General features: G+C 46.0%; 1 protein-coding gene across 3 annotated transcripts in view; it reads left to right on the top strand.

Moving 5' to 3' along the window:
• The window catches only part of KLHL18 (kelch like family member 18), a 31,792-nt gene extending 17,015 nt beyond the window's left edge, over positions 1-14,777 (top strand). Inside the window, exons 5-10 of one of the 3 annotated variants that reach the window (XR_010598172.1) lie at positions 2,153-2,313; positions 2,623-2,759; positions 4,740-4,977; positions 7,774-7,878; positions 8,533-8,857; positions 11,342-14,777. Coding sequence is in view for 2 of the 3 variants with exons in the window: in XM_065582574.1 (XP_065438646.1) it covers positions 2,153-2,313; positions 2,623-2,759; positions 4,740-4,977; positions 7,774-7,878; positions 8,746-8,857; positions 11,342-11,728 (1,140 nt within the window). In the remaining variant the exon portion in view is untranslated. The remainder of the gene's footprint in view (positions 1-2,152; positions 2,314-2,622; positions 2,760-4,739; positions 4,978-7,773; positions 7,879-8,532; positions 8,858-11,341) is intronic. The other 2 variants (XM_065582575.1, XM_065582574.1) reach the window with 2 other exon arrangements.
• The last annotated feature ends 1,566 nt before the right edge of the window (positions 14,778-16,343 follow it).

Below are 16,343 nucleotides of genomic sequence, written 5' to 3'. Positions count from 1 at the left end.
GAAACCTTGACATCCTGAACTCTCTAGTGATTGAGCCTCTCGCTTTAATGAGTGACTTTCAGTTCTGGAGAAAGGTGCCGAGATCTCTGCCCTGGAGGCAATCTCTAGAACTACAGAATAAACAGTGTTTCAGCCTTATTCTGGAGGGATTTCCTTCGAGGGTTGAGATGCTCTACAGCATTTTGTATTGAATCTTCCTCCTGAAATTGCCAATGAGATGGTCGGTCAGGGTGGTGGCTTATATAATATGGAGGCCTTTGTACAAGGAACTGGACTGAACCACACCAAGTCACTTCACGCAGGCCACTGAATAACCGTCGCCACTTTGACCCGTAGCAGCAGCAATCCCGGTTTGAACTGGAGATCTGCAGCTGAAAGGCTCAGCGTCCTGCTGCCAGTGCTAAAGCCATCGCATCCCCTGTGGTGGTGCTGGGGGCTTATTCCTAGAGAGAGAAATCAGACTTCTAGAAAGTCCGGCTTGGAAAAAGAGGGCCCTGGTTAGAGGTATAAGCATCAGGTCTGAACCGTCTTATCTCCTTAGAACCTCTTGTTCAAATTTCAGGCATGCTCAAATCAAGCCGCCTTCTTTTGAGGCAGGTAAACTTTAGCGCAGGCTTTGTATCTTTCATAGGATTTTAAAATGAAAGGTCCTTCCGCTGCTTGAAGCAGTTATGATCCCAGGACTCTCCTTGTGAGCGGCAGACTCTGTTCCAATGTCCTTGGTGACCGTTTCCCTTCTAACTGTTCTGCAGCAGGCTGGCTGCCACCCTCCACCTCTGAGATGGTTGCATTTTAGTGTGGTGCAGCATGCAGTTGGATTGTACAGTAGAACCTCAGAGTTACGAACACCAGAGTTAGGAACTGACTGGTCAACCACATGCCTCATTTGGAACCGGAAGTACACAATCAGAGAGCAACAGGGACGAAAAAAAGCAAATGCAGTACAAGACTGTGTTAAATGTAACCTACTGAAAAATACAGGGAAAGTTATTTTTTTTTTAAAAAAAGATTTGACAATGTAAGGAAATGGTTTCTGTGCTTGTTTCATTTAAATTAAGATGGTTAAAGCAGCATTTTTATTTTGCATTGTAAAGTTTCAAGCTGTATTTAAGTCAGTGTTCAGTTGTAAACTTTTGAAAGAACAACCGTAACGTTTTGTTCAGAGTTATGCTCAACTTCCAATCCCGGGGTGTTCGTAACGCTGAGGTTCTACTGTACAATGTTTTGGGGTCTTCTGGGGTACAAGTTGTGTTTAAAGATATGACTACCAGCTGATCTGTGGGAGAAATACTTTATGCTAGAAATCTCTAGAGAACGGAAGTGGGAGGTTCTGGCTTTGTCCAGGGTACAATGAAAGGCTTGGAAACTTTGGTTTGATGTGTGTGGCTATCCAAATTTTCTCCATGACAACCCAATATTTAGCAAGTGTGCATGATGGTTAGTGGCCTGTTTCAGTGGCAAGGTTACACCACAAGGTGGCAGCAGTAACCACAAATGCCAATAATCAGATGTTTACAAAGCAAAACTTTTTCTGGTACGCTTAGTTCAGTTCTTGGAAGAAGGGGGCAGAACCGTGTAAACTGTCGGCCTTAAAGGCACTAATTCTGTTCCACATCAGTATTGTGGAGACCTCGGTTCAAATTCTTATCCGCTGCTGATCAGCCCAGTGGCAGCAGCCTGGTTAGACCAATGGGACAATGCCCCCTGAAATGGAAGTTCTCAGCTGCACGCCCAGAAGGTCAACAGACCAATGGGTGGGGAATTGATTCCAAATCTGGGCCCTTATGAAGAATGCTCTGCGTTATAATGGACCCCTCTGGTGGATTCAGGAATGGGGTTAATGGCCTCTGTGATTGAAAGGTGTATGCTAAGAATGGGGAAAGGAATAATGTGGTGAGCTTGGGTGTTAGTTGAGACACGCTGGCTCCGAATGGCGAAGTGTAAGTATCTTTGCTCTAGATCCCTTGAGTAACTTCTGTTTTCCTGATCAGCTGTGCACCTTGGCGAGACGTTCTTTTTATTACAGTCCATCTGTTCAAATTTGTCTTCATCCCTCCTTTTGTGAGCAGCCTCAGGACAGAGAAAACAAAATCTCGTGTCTCCCCCAAGCGCAGAGACCTAGCTAAGCAATGGCTCCTCTCTCTTCTGGCAGGTATTCGAAGCTGCGTTAGCCTGGGTACGGTACGACCGAGATCAGAGGGAACCCTGCTTACCTGAGATACTGTCCAAAATCCGACTGCCCCTTTGTCGACCTCAGTTCCTCACTGACCGTGTGCAACAAGATGACCTTGTCCGTTGCTGCCACAAATGCTGGTGAGCGCTTGTTGGCTGTTCAGGAGTTGTCCAGTGTGTGTGGGCCTCCCTGCGGATAGTGTGTTGGATTGGCTGTCCCAGAGACTGAAATCCTCTCTCCATGAAATGGGAATGCCACATGTAGCAGAAGAGCGATTCCCTCATGCTGCTCTGCTGAAGTGGCTAAACCATTATCTAGAAGGATTAGCTCTGTAAGGTAGAGAAGAGATCGGTTGCCATAATCATTGGCAGCTTCAGCAGAGGGGCCAGTTTGGATGGTGGTCTCAAGATCCACCAAACTATCGTTCTAACGTTTGGTCTTAATTTCAGGGACCTGGTGAATGAAGCAAAAGACTATCACCTAATGCCAGAACGCCGGCTGCACCTCCCGGCATTCAAAACGCGTCCCCGGTGCTGCACGTCAATCGCAGGATTGATTTATGCTGTTGGAGGTCTTAATTCAGCAGGTACCTTGCATATCCACTTCCCACAACTCCACAGTGACGTGTTTACTGAGTAACGGCATCAGACTGTAAACTTCATTCTTCACCCATAAAATGGGGAGCAGTTTCTCCTGCTCTTCCCTTTTTCTGCAGCCCTTTGTTGACACTCATGCCATCCAGCCAACAAAATGCTGATGGGGGCTGTTGCCAGTTGTTGAACCTTTATCACTTTATCACAGGAATGCTGGGTGGATTGCTCGGGGATATTGTTTCCAGTTTTTGTGAAATTGCACCGAACACAAACTTGTTGCATTCGTCTCTTTAAAATCATGGGGTCCAGTGTAAGTGTGGAGAACCTTGAAGGCAGTAATAGAAGAACATTTTGGCAGGATTCCTGCATTGCATTCAAGCGTACAACAGCTAAAATAATTGCAGTGCTCTTTGGTCTCATTCAAAGAAGCAAAGCCCGTGTAATAAAGGCTGTTTCCATTTCCATTATGAACCTTTCTGTTGTACCTTGACCATGAAAACATGGCTCGTGCCACGGAAGGCTTCATTGTGGGAACAGGAGCACGTGTTAGTTGTTCAGCTTCTCTTTGATTTAGGTACACATGGAGTCGCTCCAAAGACAGTATGCTCCCCATTATCCGAATAGCAGGGGGCACACAAGTTTTATTCAGATAATCCGGAGTTTGGATGATGGAGAGGACAGGAGCCTCTTCCTTGCAGTCCTGGCCAGGGTTCTCTGCACTGCCCTGCTCATTTGCTCCCATGACACTGGGGATCCAGAGGGCTCGCTGTGCTGCCGCAGAGCCATTGACACCCAATCCCTCCAGACACAAACATCCCCGACCAGGACTCTGCCCTGTCAGGACCGCAGCCTTCCCTGCACCTTGTGCCTGCAGGGATCGGATGTCAGTGGCCCTGCGGTAGTGGAAGGAGCCCTCTGTAGCTCTGCTGTTACTACCCCACTTGTTCCCTCCCATGACTACCAGGCTGCAGAGTGTTCCCCGCACTGCCACAGAAGCCATTCAGCTGCAGGGCGGCCTCCCCTGCGACCAGGGACTCGTCCTCCTCGCAGTCCTGGACAGGGGTCTCTGCTCTATTTTCCGAGCCTCCCGGTTATCCAAATCCCTGCCTTGTTTCCCCAGCATGAGATCCATGGGGGACAAGGAAGGGATTTGATAAAGCGGAGGTTCAGCTAGTAGGATTTCGGATAAACTGGACTCTACCATAGTTCTTTAGGCCCACGGTCAACCTGCTTAAACCCAGGAAACTTACAATAGCTTTTAAAATGGGCTGCTGCATGGCATTTATCCTACTCACTAATGCCCTGGATCCAATGAACACACGCATATTACAGGGCTGCCTCCTGAGGCCTGGATTCCCTACCCTAGAAGGATGAAGTCAGCCATGCGGGAATGTTGTTGCCGTGATTCCAGGGAGTCGACTGGCCCCCGCGATGTTAATTGTTAAGTCTCAAAGCCTGCTACCCGCTCTGGGGGTCCTGCCTGTGGTTTGATGGCAGGGGCCGGGCAGGGGCAGGATGTCAGGAGTCTGCAAGCAGTTTGGATTGAGGAGCCTAGATTTACAGGAACTCCCTCCAATGCTGAGCAGTTCCCCATCGGGGTTGGGGGGAGATGGGGTATTCTTGCACGTGCTGACGTTTATGTAGGAATGTGGAGGTGCAAGGGTTGAGGAGGCTGCACCAACCTGGAGACTCGAATAGGGAGCATTTACAGGCTCCACTACCATTCCATAGCCTGGGGGGCAGGATCCCTTCTCTGCTGCCGCCTGCCCAGGCCATCCCTACCGATACTCAAGGCACTGAGCCCAGGTTTTGCCCTTAACACTCAGAGCGCAAACCCTGTATCCCCATTATCCTTCTGTGCATGGATGAACAGATGGGAAAAGTCCATCGCTTTCTGCTTCTGCCCCTGTTCAGCAGACTCCTCCCCCCCCCCCCCAAAAAAAAAAAACTATCACTTTTTTTAATTTGAGTAGCAAATTTTTATGCAGGTGTTGCAGTGAACGTGGTGGAAGTCTTTGACCCCATTGCAAATCGCTGGGAGAAGTGCCAGCCGATGACGACGGCACGTAGCCGAGTGGGTGTGGCTGTGTTGAATGGACTCTTGTATGCCATTGGTGGATACGACGGCCAGTTAAGACTGAGTACGGTGGAAGTTTACAACCCAGAGATGGATTCTTGGTCCAAAGTGGGAAGCATGAACAGCAGACGAAGGTACGTGAGACATACACTCCGTTCTGTACAAAGAATTTGAGCTGAAAGAGATGAAATGGTTGCAATGGCAGGGAAAAATCTTGGAAGCAGTAGTGCTGAAAATAGCTGAGGTGACCTGGGAGATCAGAGTTTGCAGTGCGATACAATAGGAGAAAGATCAATACACATTTTGGGCTGCATGCACAAAGGAATGGAACAGGAAGGGAATGGTTGCGCTTTGCATAGCTCTGGTGCAAGCGCACTTGGAATGTTACATTCTGTTCTGGGCTCCTCTTTACCAGAATGACTCACCAGAGGGAGTTCAGAGAACATCAGCGTGAGTCTAGAGGGATTGATGTACGAGGAAAGATATGAAGAGCTACATATGTATGGTGTGGCTACACAGTGACCAAGGGCGGGGACAGAACTCTATTGGTGTAAGTGTTGGGGGGAGAATTATTTGTGGTGTCACAAAGAAAAATAAGATGAAATTGAGACCGGGAAGACAGGCTGAATATCAGAGAGAATTGCTGGTAGATCTTCAAGGATGTGGAATAGATTCCCAAAGGAAGTAGCGGAAGTCATGTTGCTTGCGACCTTTTAAAAACTAGACTGGATAAAGCAGTGGAAAATGTGTTGTAGGGAACCCTCATTCACTGGCAGGCAGGGTGATGGACCCATGGGTCTTCTGTCTCTCTGGTGCACTCATGCATCGCTGAGCGTATAGGCTCCTCCACTGGAAAGCATAGCCAGTTTACACAATGCAGGGCTTGCAATCCAGGCTTTGCAAAATGAGACCTGAGTGATCTTATGGCTGAGCAGAAGAGCTGGTGGTTTATATGCTGAGCAAGGGGAAGTTGGTGCAGTTCACACCAACCTAGGAATTATGTTGTGGTGGCACTTGGAAAGGCGCACAGTGTTATGTGGCCAACAATGTTGAAAACCCACCTATTAACTCTCCTGGCAGCACTGTCCCTCCTTCCGCAGCAGCCTGTGGCCCGTTTATCTCCTTCCAAATTTAAACATGTTTGTGGCTTTCAGTGTTTTTACTCTGGTTTCTTTTTCCTGCTCCTTGGTCACGGAGCGTTCTTAAATTGCCCACTTCTGCTAGCTTTGCAGCACGTTTTCCCCAGAATTGTTCGTGCGCCTTATTTTAATGTGGTTTCAAATGCTAATCGCTTGGGAAGGGCGTACTGCATATATCTTGTTACTTGAAATTCTGTGTGTAACCCGGATGCTTGGTGGCATCAGTGCGATTCTGCTGGGATTGCGCTTGTTCAGGGTGGTTAGCTGCTCTGTTCAAGCAAATGCAATTTAAAATCTGTAGTGCCCAGTCTGGGAGTTAAGCAGGTTGTGCCAAGTAAACCCTGTTCAGACTGGTAGCTGGCCAAGGCTTTAGGTCTGGCTCCAGGGACGATCTTGAGTGTAAAGTCCTGAAACCATTTCCACGCATATCATAATCTCTAATAGGAAAACTCTGTTTTTCCATAGCTATGAGGTTCCTTGTATGGAGCTTTTCCCACAGTAAGACGACCGCTTTTCTTCCGTAGCTGTCTTATTCTGCTCTTTGCACCGGAAACGAAGCGGCTGAGTTTGCTAATCCCCTAAACGACATTCTGGGCTGCAACCCTGCCATGAGGATCCTGTTCTGCTTGCACTTCACTGGCGTGTGCATCATGAGAGTGTTGTCGTTTCATCCTCGCTAAAACGTAGTCCTTTGAATCCAAGCAGAGTGGGCGTCCATAAGAGGGTGTTTTACATAGAGCAGAGTGCGCCTGAAGGATTGTATCCAAGAGCTTGGCTTTTGCGGTCCATAATGGTTTTCTCATTGCATGATGAGTGCTGAGAGGAAGGGGGTGGGGCTTTAAGAGAAGAACATAAATGTGAAGCAGGTTTAATTTGAAGGTGGAATTCCATTATCCCATTGTCCCATTCCTTAACGTGCATTGCGAGCCAAATGTTTAAACCTGTCAAATACAGGGGAGGGCTGACCAACTTAACGGAGTTGACATTGGTACAACAAAGCAATTGCTGCCTATATAAGGGTTTTGTACTGAAGCCCATCACCATCTTCCACACAAAATCAACAGCAGGAGTAAAGTCCCTAGTGGACTTCATGGAGTCTAGGGCACATCTCCTTTTTCAGGGCCAAAACTCTTCTTGGGGTAAGGTTTGTATTTTGGGATAGGAGTTGGAAGGGGTAGGGGAACAAAAGGGGACATTTGTATTGGGACTTAATGTAGAAAGGTCTGTTAGTGTGAAACCTGCTTTGGGGGCAGACAAGTGGTTTAGCACACCAGTGATGGAATACTGAGCCTTTCGCTCCTAGGCTGGTTGGTTGATTCCATATTAGGTCAATGGTGACCAAAGTGTGCTCGGTTGAGTTGACCATCTTAGACCACTTTCTAGTTTGCTAAACCTTCGCCACCAGTCAGCTCCATGGGTAGCCACAGTTGATAGAGGTAAAAAGGAGCAAAGACTAAGTGTTATGCTCCCTAGAGTTGATTCTTTCAGGGCAGGGTTGAAGCACATTTGCATAAACATTTCTCTACATCTCTCAAGCTGTTTTCTGATTGGCTGCACTTGACTTTATTCATGAACATCTCAGTGTTAGCCAGATGCTATGGTCATGGGGGCTATATAAATATGTAGTTCAGTAGCTGTATCTATCGATCGGATTGTCAAACTCCCATTTCCACGTTAAGCTGTTTTATCCACCAGGTGTCAGCCAAGATATGTTGAAAAAATGTGTTTCGTAATTCAACATGTATCATTTGCCCAAAGCAATCTAACCTGGTGTTGTGCACTTCATTGCAGCGCAATGGGAACAGTAGTGCTGGATGGGCAGATCTATGTATGCGGTGGGTATGACGGAATCTCATCCCTCAACTCCGTGGAGACGTACTCACCAGAAACAGACAAGTAAGAGCTTCTAAACGTACTACTGCTTCTCCCACTGGGCTCTATCCCTATCCTGACGCGTAGAAGTAACAGCTGAGAGCGCTGTTTTTAAAACAGATGAGCTACAATATGCTGAAAAACCTTTTACTTCCTGTATAGCAACTAGATTTGACTTCAGACCATGCACACTCGCTCGAGAGAAGTGAATCGAGTAAAATTTTGATACAGACCTAAGGCCCTTCGTTTTCAGTTTTTACTGATTTTCCCCTCTCCCCCCCCCCCCCCCCATCTAAATTTTGAACCATTCAGGTACATGGAAATACTGATTTGTGTTAAGAAAATTCAGTACATTACATGAGAGAGATCTATTTGTTGACATCCAAATAGCTAAAGTGTAAATGCAAGACTGTTAAAGTAAAGTGACACCGTCAAAGACACACATGTGTACGTCCTGTTAACATACAGTTCATGAAATAAACCACAGCATTACGTTTTTTACTTTCAATACTCTTACTTTTCCCTATTGTTGCTTTTGTCCTCCCGTTCCCCAATATTAACTGCAGTATTTACCCAATAATCGGTGACACTAATTTATTGTGTGGGTATTCACCCAATTATTAATCTTTGTAATAAACACTGATCAATTCTAGGGAAATGTTTTGTTTATTTAAACAGAATAAAATCTGAGAACGAAGGGCCTTGTCCAGAGCTTATAGATGGTTGCTTGAAAAATACTAGAAACTCCGTACCTGAAAGGCTTCTGGGTCTTCTGAAACCTTTGTATAATCCATGGAGCAGCTCATTGAATGTGTTTATGTAGAGCTACATGTGCTCTGCCTATGGAAGGAAGAGACTCTTGCACTTCTGCTGTTTGCTTCTCTTGCTAAGGTGGACGGTAGTGACTCCCATGAGTTCGAATTGCAGTGCGGCTGGAGTCACCGTGTTCGAAGGCAGGATCTATGTGTCTGGAGGTTACGACGGTTTACAAATTTTCAGCAGTGTAAGTCTGAATCTCAGCCAGTTCTGCACCGCGTTGATTTCTTGTAACTTTGTGCCGATGAAGTTGGACTAACAGCACTGACCAGAGATCGGTAAAAGGGCAGGTGGGAAAGCTTACACAGCTCCCTAATCTAAGCATACAGCTCCTTAGTCCTTCTCTTTAACGTCACCTGCTGATCTAGTCCTGGATGATTCCTGAGCAGGGACCGCTAACTGAGCCACACACATACCCACTAGGGGCTAGCCTGAGACACTGCAACTCCTGCTCACTTGTGGCCTGAGCCGAGAAGTGAGGCTGCTGCACTGGTCGACCCTGTTCTCACCAGTTCCTCTCTCTTCGTTTAGTAAATCATTTTAGCCTCGTGTCTTTGGTCTTTCGTGTTTCAAGCACCATTAAAACTCCCAGGTGCCTACGTTGGTTGCATCTGAATTCTTTGCCTGTTTGTGGGATGTCGTTTCAGAAACTATTGTGACCCTTTAAACAGACTCCGAAGGCAACAGGAGTTGACCGTGCAGGACAGAGCTGCTGTTCCTAGTCTGATTCCAGTTTCCGCCCTAATTTATAGACTCCCTTATATTTTTTTATTCAGAAAAGTCTGTTATGGGGGTTCTCTTCTGCCCTACTGGGCACAGAAGTGCGGTTTGTTGTATCTGAATCAGTCTTGCCACCCAGTAAGTGCTCTTAGAACATTAGCTTGGCAATTGGAGGTTGACAAGTCCTAAAGGCTGGACTGTAATATTGACTATTACTGCCGTCCCTAGCAGACTAGGAAAAAATCCTATTGTCTGTCAGCCTGACACACCCAAAAGCTGAATCCGGGCTAACCTATCGGCCTGCCTGGACCACGACTTTGCCATATTCCTCCTTGAGCTCTGTCAGTTAGGTCTATGGCTGCTGTTCAAGAAGAGAGGTGACTGACCATGCACTCCAGATCTACCACAGATACATTCTGGCCACCCTATTTTCTTGTGGAAAAAACATGTTGAGGTCCAAGTTGTCCTTGTAGAAGTCTAGATAAAATTATTACAAGGTGGGAGTGCACAACTGGTTGAAAAACCATACTCAAAGAGTGACTGTGAATGTTCACTGCCAGTCTGGGAGGAGATATCTAGTGGGGTCCAGCGGGGGTCTGTCCTGGGTCTGGTACTATTCCATAGTTTTATTAATGACTTGAATAATGGAGCTGGGAGGGGGTGCAAGCACTTTGGAGGACAAGATTAGAATTCCAAATCACCTTAATAAACTGGTGAATTGTCTGAAAACAACACGATGTAGTTCACTAAAGATAAGTGCAAAGTAGTATACTTAGGAAGGAAAAATTGAATGCACAATTACAAAATGGGGACTAACTGGTTAGGCAATTGTACTGCAGAAAAGGAACTGGGGGGATTACAAATTGAATAGGAGCCAACAATGTGACAGAGTTGCAAAGAAGTCAAGTATCATTCTGGAGGGCATTAATAGGAGTGTCGTGTACAAGACACAGGAAGGGATTGCCCCAGTCCAGTCAGCGCTGGTGAGGCCTCAGTTGGAGCATTGTCCAGTTTTAGGCACCCCGCTTTAAGAAAGATGTGGACCAACGAGAGAGTCCAGAGGAGAGCAACAAAACCGATAAAAGGTTTCAAAAACCTGACGTAAGGTTATGAGGAAAGATTAAATAACACTGGGCATGTTTCTTCTTGCGAAAAGGAGACTGTGTGTGTGGGGGGGCTCTGATAAGATCTGATATGTTAAGGGCCATTATAGAGAGGATGGTGACCAATTGTCCTACCTTTGGTGGACATGGAGAACAAAGCTCAATCTGTGGCAAGGAAGATTTAGGTTACATATTGGGAAAACTTTCCAACTATTAGGATACTTAGGCACTGGAATAGAGTCCCATTGGAGGCTGTGGAATCCCTGTCATTGGAGTTTTTTAAGAAAGAGGTTAGACAAACACCTGTCAGGGATGGTCTAGGTTTACTCGGTCCTGCCTCTAGCGTGTGGAGGTTGGACTAGATGACCTGTGCCTGCCCTACGATTCTATGCTTCTATAAGCCATAAGAAAGGTTAGCAAGAATGACTGAAAGCTGAAGCCAGACAAGTTCAAGTTAGAAATTAGGCCCGCTATTTTTAAACTATGAGGGTGATTAACCATTGGCGCCGCCTACTGAGGGAGGTGGTGGAATCACCACCACCATATCTCCAAACAAAGTCTGGCTGCCTTTCTGGCAGATGCTTTAGCCAAGTGCAAGGTATAACTGGGTGAAATTTAGTGGTCTGTGTTAAACAGGAGGCCAGACTAGATGAATTGATGGTCCCTTTCTGCCTTAAACTCTAAATCTATGAAGTCATGAGAAAAATGTCCTAGTCTGCCTGTAATTATCTTAGTGACATATTATCTAGGCTCAAGGGCAGCTCTCATTTCTTGTCCTTGTGCAACCCACAATGCAGGTGTACAAATGCCAGAACCCACTCAATGTGTCAACACTCTCTTAACTGCAGGTGGAGTACTACAATCATCACACAGCCACGTGGCACCCTGTCGCAAGCATGCTGAACAAGCGTTGTCGGCATGGAGCCGCCTCCCTGGGCAGCAAGATGTTCGTCTGTGGCGGCTACGATGGGTCCGGCTTCCTCAGCATCGCCGAGGTGTACAGCTCCATGGCGAATCAGTGGTACCTGATCGTCCCGATGAACACCCGACGGAGCCGCGTCTCCCTGGTAGCCAACTGCGGCCGCCTGTATTGCGTGGGTGGCTATGATGGACAGTCCAACCTGAGCTCGGTGGAGATGTACGACCCAGAAACCAACCGCTGGACGTTCATGGCCCCTATGGTGTGTCATGAGGGAGGGGTTGGTGTGGGGCGCATACCACTCCTGCCCATCTGAAAAGGAAGCATTGGTGGCTGTCTTCAAGCAACAATCTCTGGAGAGGTTTAGCAAGGGTTTTATGATGTGATATATCAAGAGGTACATTTCTAGATGCTCAAGTGTCATTCGCAAACACAAACGGTTCAAAAGAAAGTCGCCCTGCGATTTTTTTTTTGGGCGGAGGCCCAACAGCAGATGAATAATTCACCGTTCAGATCATGCGTGTGTAACCTACTCCCTTCCCTTCCCCCACACTTTGGTCGTTACGTGGATCTAAGGCGAGGCAGATGCTTCCTTCTCCTAGCCTTTGCTTCAGGTACTGCATTGAACCAGATGTGGTCTACTTCTGGTTATGCTGTTGGGAAGCAGTGATGGAGTCTGTATATTGGTTTGACCCTGTGTAAACTAATATTGGCCAGATCAGTGGGAGAGAGTATGTATGCAGTATGTTCAGGGCAAATGATCCTAATGCCACGATCCAGTTTATTATTGACTACAGGAGCTTGAGTATTGCAAACAGTCCTGTTCATTCTGTTTAGTTACCAGGCACATTGGATTTTACCCCCGCTTACAAAACGAGGCTTTCTCACCAATATCGGTTCTTAGAAGCCCAGGAGTGGGGTAATCCTTGGAGATGTGTAGCTTCCTTAATTTCAGAGGATCTATCCCTATGACCAGTGTATTTCATTTGCTTTATTCTGCTGGATCAGGAAAATTGGATGTAACCATTAAGAGAGATGACAAATGTTTTCCCCTCTCAAATTCTCCAAAAAAATAGATTGAAACATCCAACAGTACTAAAAAACTGCTGAAAAAAAATTGAATATAAAAGACACTAGCAGCAAACTTGTATTTAAATAGGAAAATTGCCAAAATGTTAATTATACAGATATCTTTTTTTTAATTTAAAGCTTTTTTCCTTTCACAAAACTTAGGCATTGGTTTCCAAAATACATATTAGAAACAGCTGGATTGCAGTACGGTCAATATCTGTCCAGCACCTCACATGTGCTTTGTTTTGGAAAGTTCCTGCTGTGCATTCAGATGTTTTTGATTTCACAAAAAGGTTGTGTGGGTTTTGAAATATGCACGTGGTCCGCTAGCTTCTGAGCTCTTACGTCTATTGTTGGTCTGTTTGACAGCTGTCATTCACTTAAGAAAGCTCAAATACAGACTTGGCCTTCACAGAGAAATAACGCATAGGGACAGACAATAAGGGTTTGTGCAAGGGACGTAACTTGGGCCCCAGGAAAATCGCACATGCACAGACTTTCAGCACAGCCGAAGGTTTTGTTAAATCAGTGTCTAGCTTTTTCTGTTTAGCTACACTGGAAAGATCCTTACAGCACGCTTGGTTGATGCTCTGTTAACCTAGCCATGCAGCCATTTTTTTACAGCCAAACAATGACCGTTGCAAAAGTGTGAAATTGTCAACATCCTTCACTTAAAGGAGAGATGAATGTGAAAGACTATTAGCGACCAAGCAGTCAGTCCGGTCTTTCCCCAGGAGTCCGTGCCCATATGTTCCCCACTGTTGTTTTCCTGTCGTGCAGCCTACACTGGCAGAAGATAAGATGTTCTCTACCCCTTCTTTCTTGGTTCTTTGCCTTTTTATAATATCCCTGTCTCTCCTCTTCTGTAACTATTGCAAATGGAAGGACACCTGGATCCTTGTGTTCTTACTGCAGCTGCGGTGGCACGTACCACCTGACAAAGAGATGCTTTGGAGTCTCCGCGCCTGCACCTTTGCCCTGGAGACTTGTCAGATGCCTTTATGTTGCCTGTTATCCTTTGTGGACCTGAAGAGTGGATGACTGGGTCCAAGTCTAAGGAGTTTCGTCCTACATTTCTGCTCGTGTAGCTACTTCAGGCACCGAGATCCGGCTTTAGGGATTTTTATTTATTTATTTTTTTAATGCCTCAAGGTTACAAACTTTTTGCCACTTTTTTGGAAGTAGATCATCCCACAATGATTTGATTGAGTGGCCAGCACATTGATATGGTTGTGTATTCTAACTGGACAAGTCATCAGAGTTCTCTCACGTCTGAGAGGGGGACAATTCTTTGAAACCTTCTTTTGTGCTAAATCAAGAAGCAACAACGTTTTCAAAATCCAAGTAGGTCTATGACCACTTTAGTCAGTCCAAGCGTGAAGCCAGCACTCTGCTTTAACTTACATCACAGAGGGGTTAGAGTAATGCATGACACTGACAGCCTATCTGGTATATAATATCTAGACGCAACAAGACGAGGGAAGGACAGCATGGCTAGGAGAGACCCCTTTGAACTCGGGGATAATATTATAAAATGATGTGAAATGTATTTATTAGCTCTTCAGTATTTCACTTGCATGAATATGGTCTGTCACTAATCTAGGGCTTCCTTCTCAGCCTACTTCCCCCTGTATGATCCTTTAGTGAAGCCCTGGGCACAGTCTGTGAGGACGCCAACACAGGCTTCTGATGGGACGAGCAGCTGGGAAGGAAAGGACGCTGTATTCAAACACTAATCTCTTCCATTGACACAAAGGGATACGGGGAAATGATAAATATAAGTCCGTTTCTTTTCGTGTACGCTTTTTTATGTTCGAACCTTCCTCTGCAAGGGCCAGACCCTGTGAGACCCGGAGCACCCTAATTTCTGTCGTTCAGTGGCAGTTGAGCGTGCTCTACATCTCTTCAAACGGGGTCCTGTGTCTGAATTTCTGTGCGTCGTTGATTTTTTTGTTTTGTTTTGTTCATATCAAAAACCTCAATGCTGCTTAGATATTTTTTTTTTTTTTAGTTTGGGTGTGGATGTGGGCGTCTCTATATTCAGGTACCATGTATATTATAGATGTATAATATGAGCATGTGTGGTTCTAAATGTGGGTGGTTTGTCTAGGGATCGAGATCTATTTCCTGTTTGTATACATTTACCAACCAATGGATCATGCTTGAGGATAAACATTTGTTTGGCATTTCCATGCTGCTAAGACGTTTTTTTTAAACGTTGGCATCAAGACTAAGGTGGTTTTCGGGCCATGAACTGAAAGATGGTAGAAAAATAAAATTGTTGTTTGCCACTACCTGCAAGGCTTTTAAACTGTGTATCCTGGGGAAGGAGTGAGTGTGTGTGGTGGGGGAGGAGGGGATTTTAGGTTTATTTGCATTTGAAAGTAAAGTGTGGGGCAAGGAAGGAATCACCAATTTCTTTCTGTCCTATTCATCTTCCCAACGTGTGTTTTCCACTCTCAGCCAAGCCTCATTAGCAGGGGTCTGATTGAGCCGATTTCTTTAGGGGCCCATGGACCTGTCTATTAATACCGGAGTTTCTGTGTCTTTCTTAGCATGGGCGTTGCATTGATACGGCAAGGCTCAGCAGCTGTCGAGTCATTTGGTGCCCGCTTCCGTAGCGCAACCATGGTGATAGTCATGGGGTTGCTCTCCTAGGGGAGAGGATCGTTTGTCCCCTGCCCATATATTAATCCATCATCCCAAATTGTTCCCCTCAGCGAGAATGTATTTGCATCACTGAGTATGTAAATATCCTGCAAGCCCATCAAAAGTTACTCAAGGGGGGTGGAGGAGGAGAACTTTTTCAAAACTGCATTTACCCTTGTGACTCTTTCTTTCTTTGAGAAAGGATGAACGTTACTGCCACCCTATATGCAGAATGATTGGTAGGTGCAGTTCTAGAGATCCACTGGACCTACTTGGGGTAGATCTGCTTGTTCCATAATGAGTAGATGAATGTGCCTTGTCAGGAATGAATTAGATATACTGAACAAGGGAGTCCTAGAGGAATTAGACAACTCATGTTTTGGCTAATGTCGAATCGCGTTGGGTTAGTTCTCATAGTTTCTCGAGCCATCTCCATTAGCCTTGCCTTGAATGCCTCCCATAATGGTCATTCCATGAGCTCACTTGGCAGGGAGATTGGAATGCCGATGATGAGATATGTGGTTCTAGTTGCCTGGGAATTGCCTGACCAAACCCTGTTTCATGCCCATAAACAGCTGGTGGGCTAATGGTTACTCCAGCAGCCTGTTTGCTAATTAGGGAAGCTTTGTGCATTTTCTGAGTCAATCTTATGCCTGTTAGATCTGTTTGCAGAGAACAGATTCCTAACCGTGTTCAGAGCAGTTCTCAGGGTTAGCTAGACCAGGAGAGATCTAGATAGTAAGTGTTCCGAACACATCTTTAGTAATGTCTTTAATGCCATAGGGTTGCAGGAATCCTCATCCACTACAACTGTGAGTTAGGGACAGTTAAGGACTCATATTCAAATTCACTTCCTGGCTAGCTGAACCAACAAGCGGTAGCAAAGAGATCACTTTGGAGGATGGGGCGGGAAATGTTGCTAGGGGGTCTCTGGCTGCCTGCATTCCCACCTCTTCGAACACAGGTTATGCAGCGTGCATCCAGCAGTTTCAATATCTTATAACCTTATTCCCCACAAAGTGGGCAGCATCCTCTCTTCACAATGTATTTGTATTACAGTTAACAGCCAGGATCAGGGTCCCCGTGCTGGGTGCTGGACAGTTGTCTGGTAAAAGTCCCTGTCTCAGAGAGTTTCCAGTCTAAATGGCGAGAGGGTTAACGGAGGCACAGAGTCCACAAGGTCACACAGCCAGTCCATGTCAGAGCCAGGA

This window comes from Chrysemys picta, chromosome 2 (assembly GCF_011386835.1).
Source record: "Chrysemys picta bellii isolate R12L10 chromosome 2, ASM1138683v2, whole genome shotgun sequence".
Lineage (NCBI taxonomy): Eukaryota > Metazoa > Chordata > Testudines > Emydidae > Chrysemys > Chrysemys picta.
Note: the sequence above shows the minus strand (reverse complement) of the source record. Positions and strands in the feature narration are given on the sequence as shown.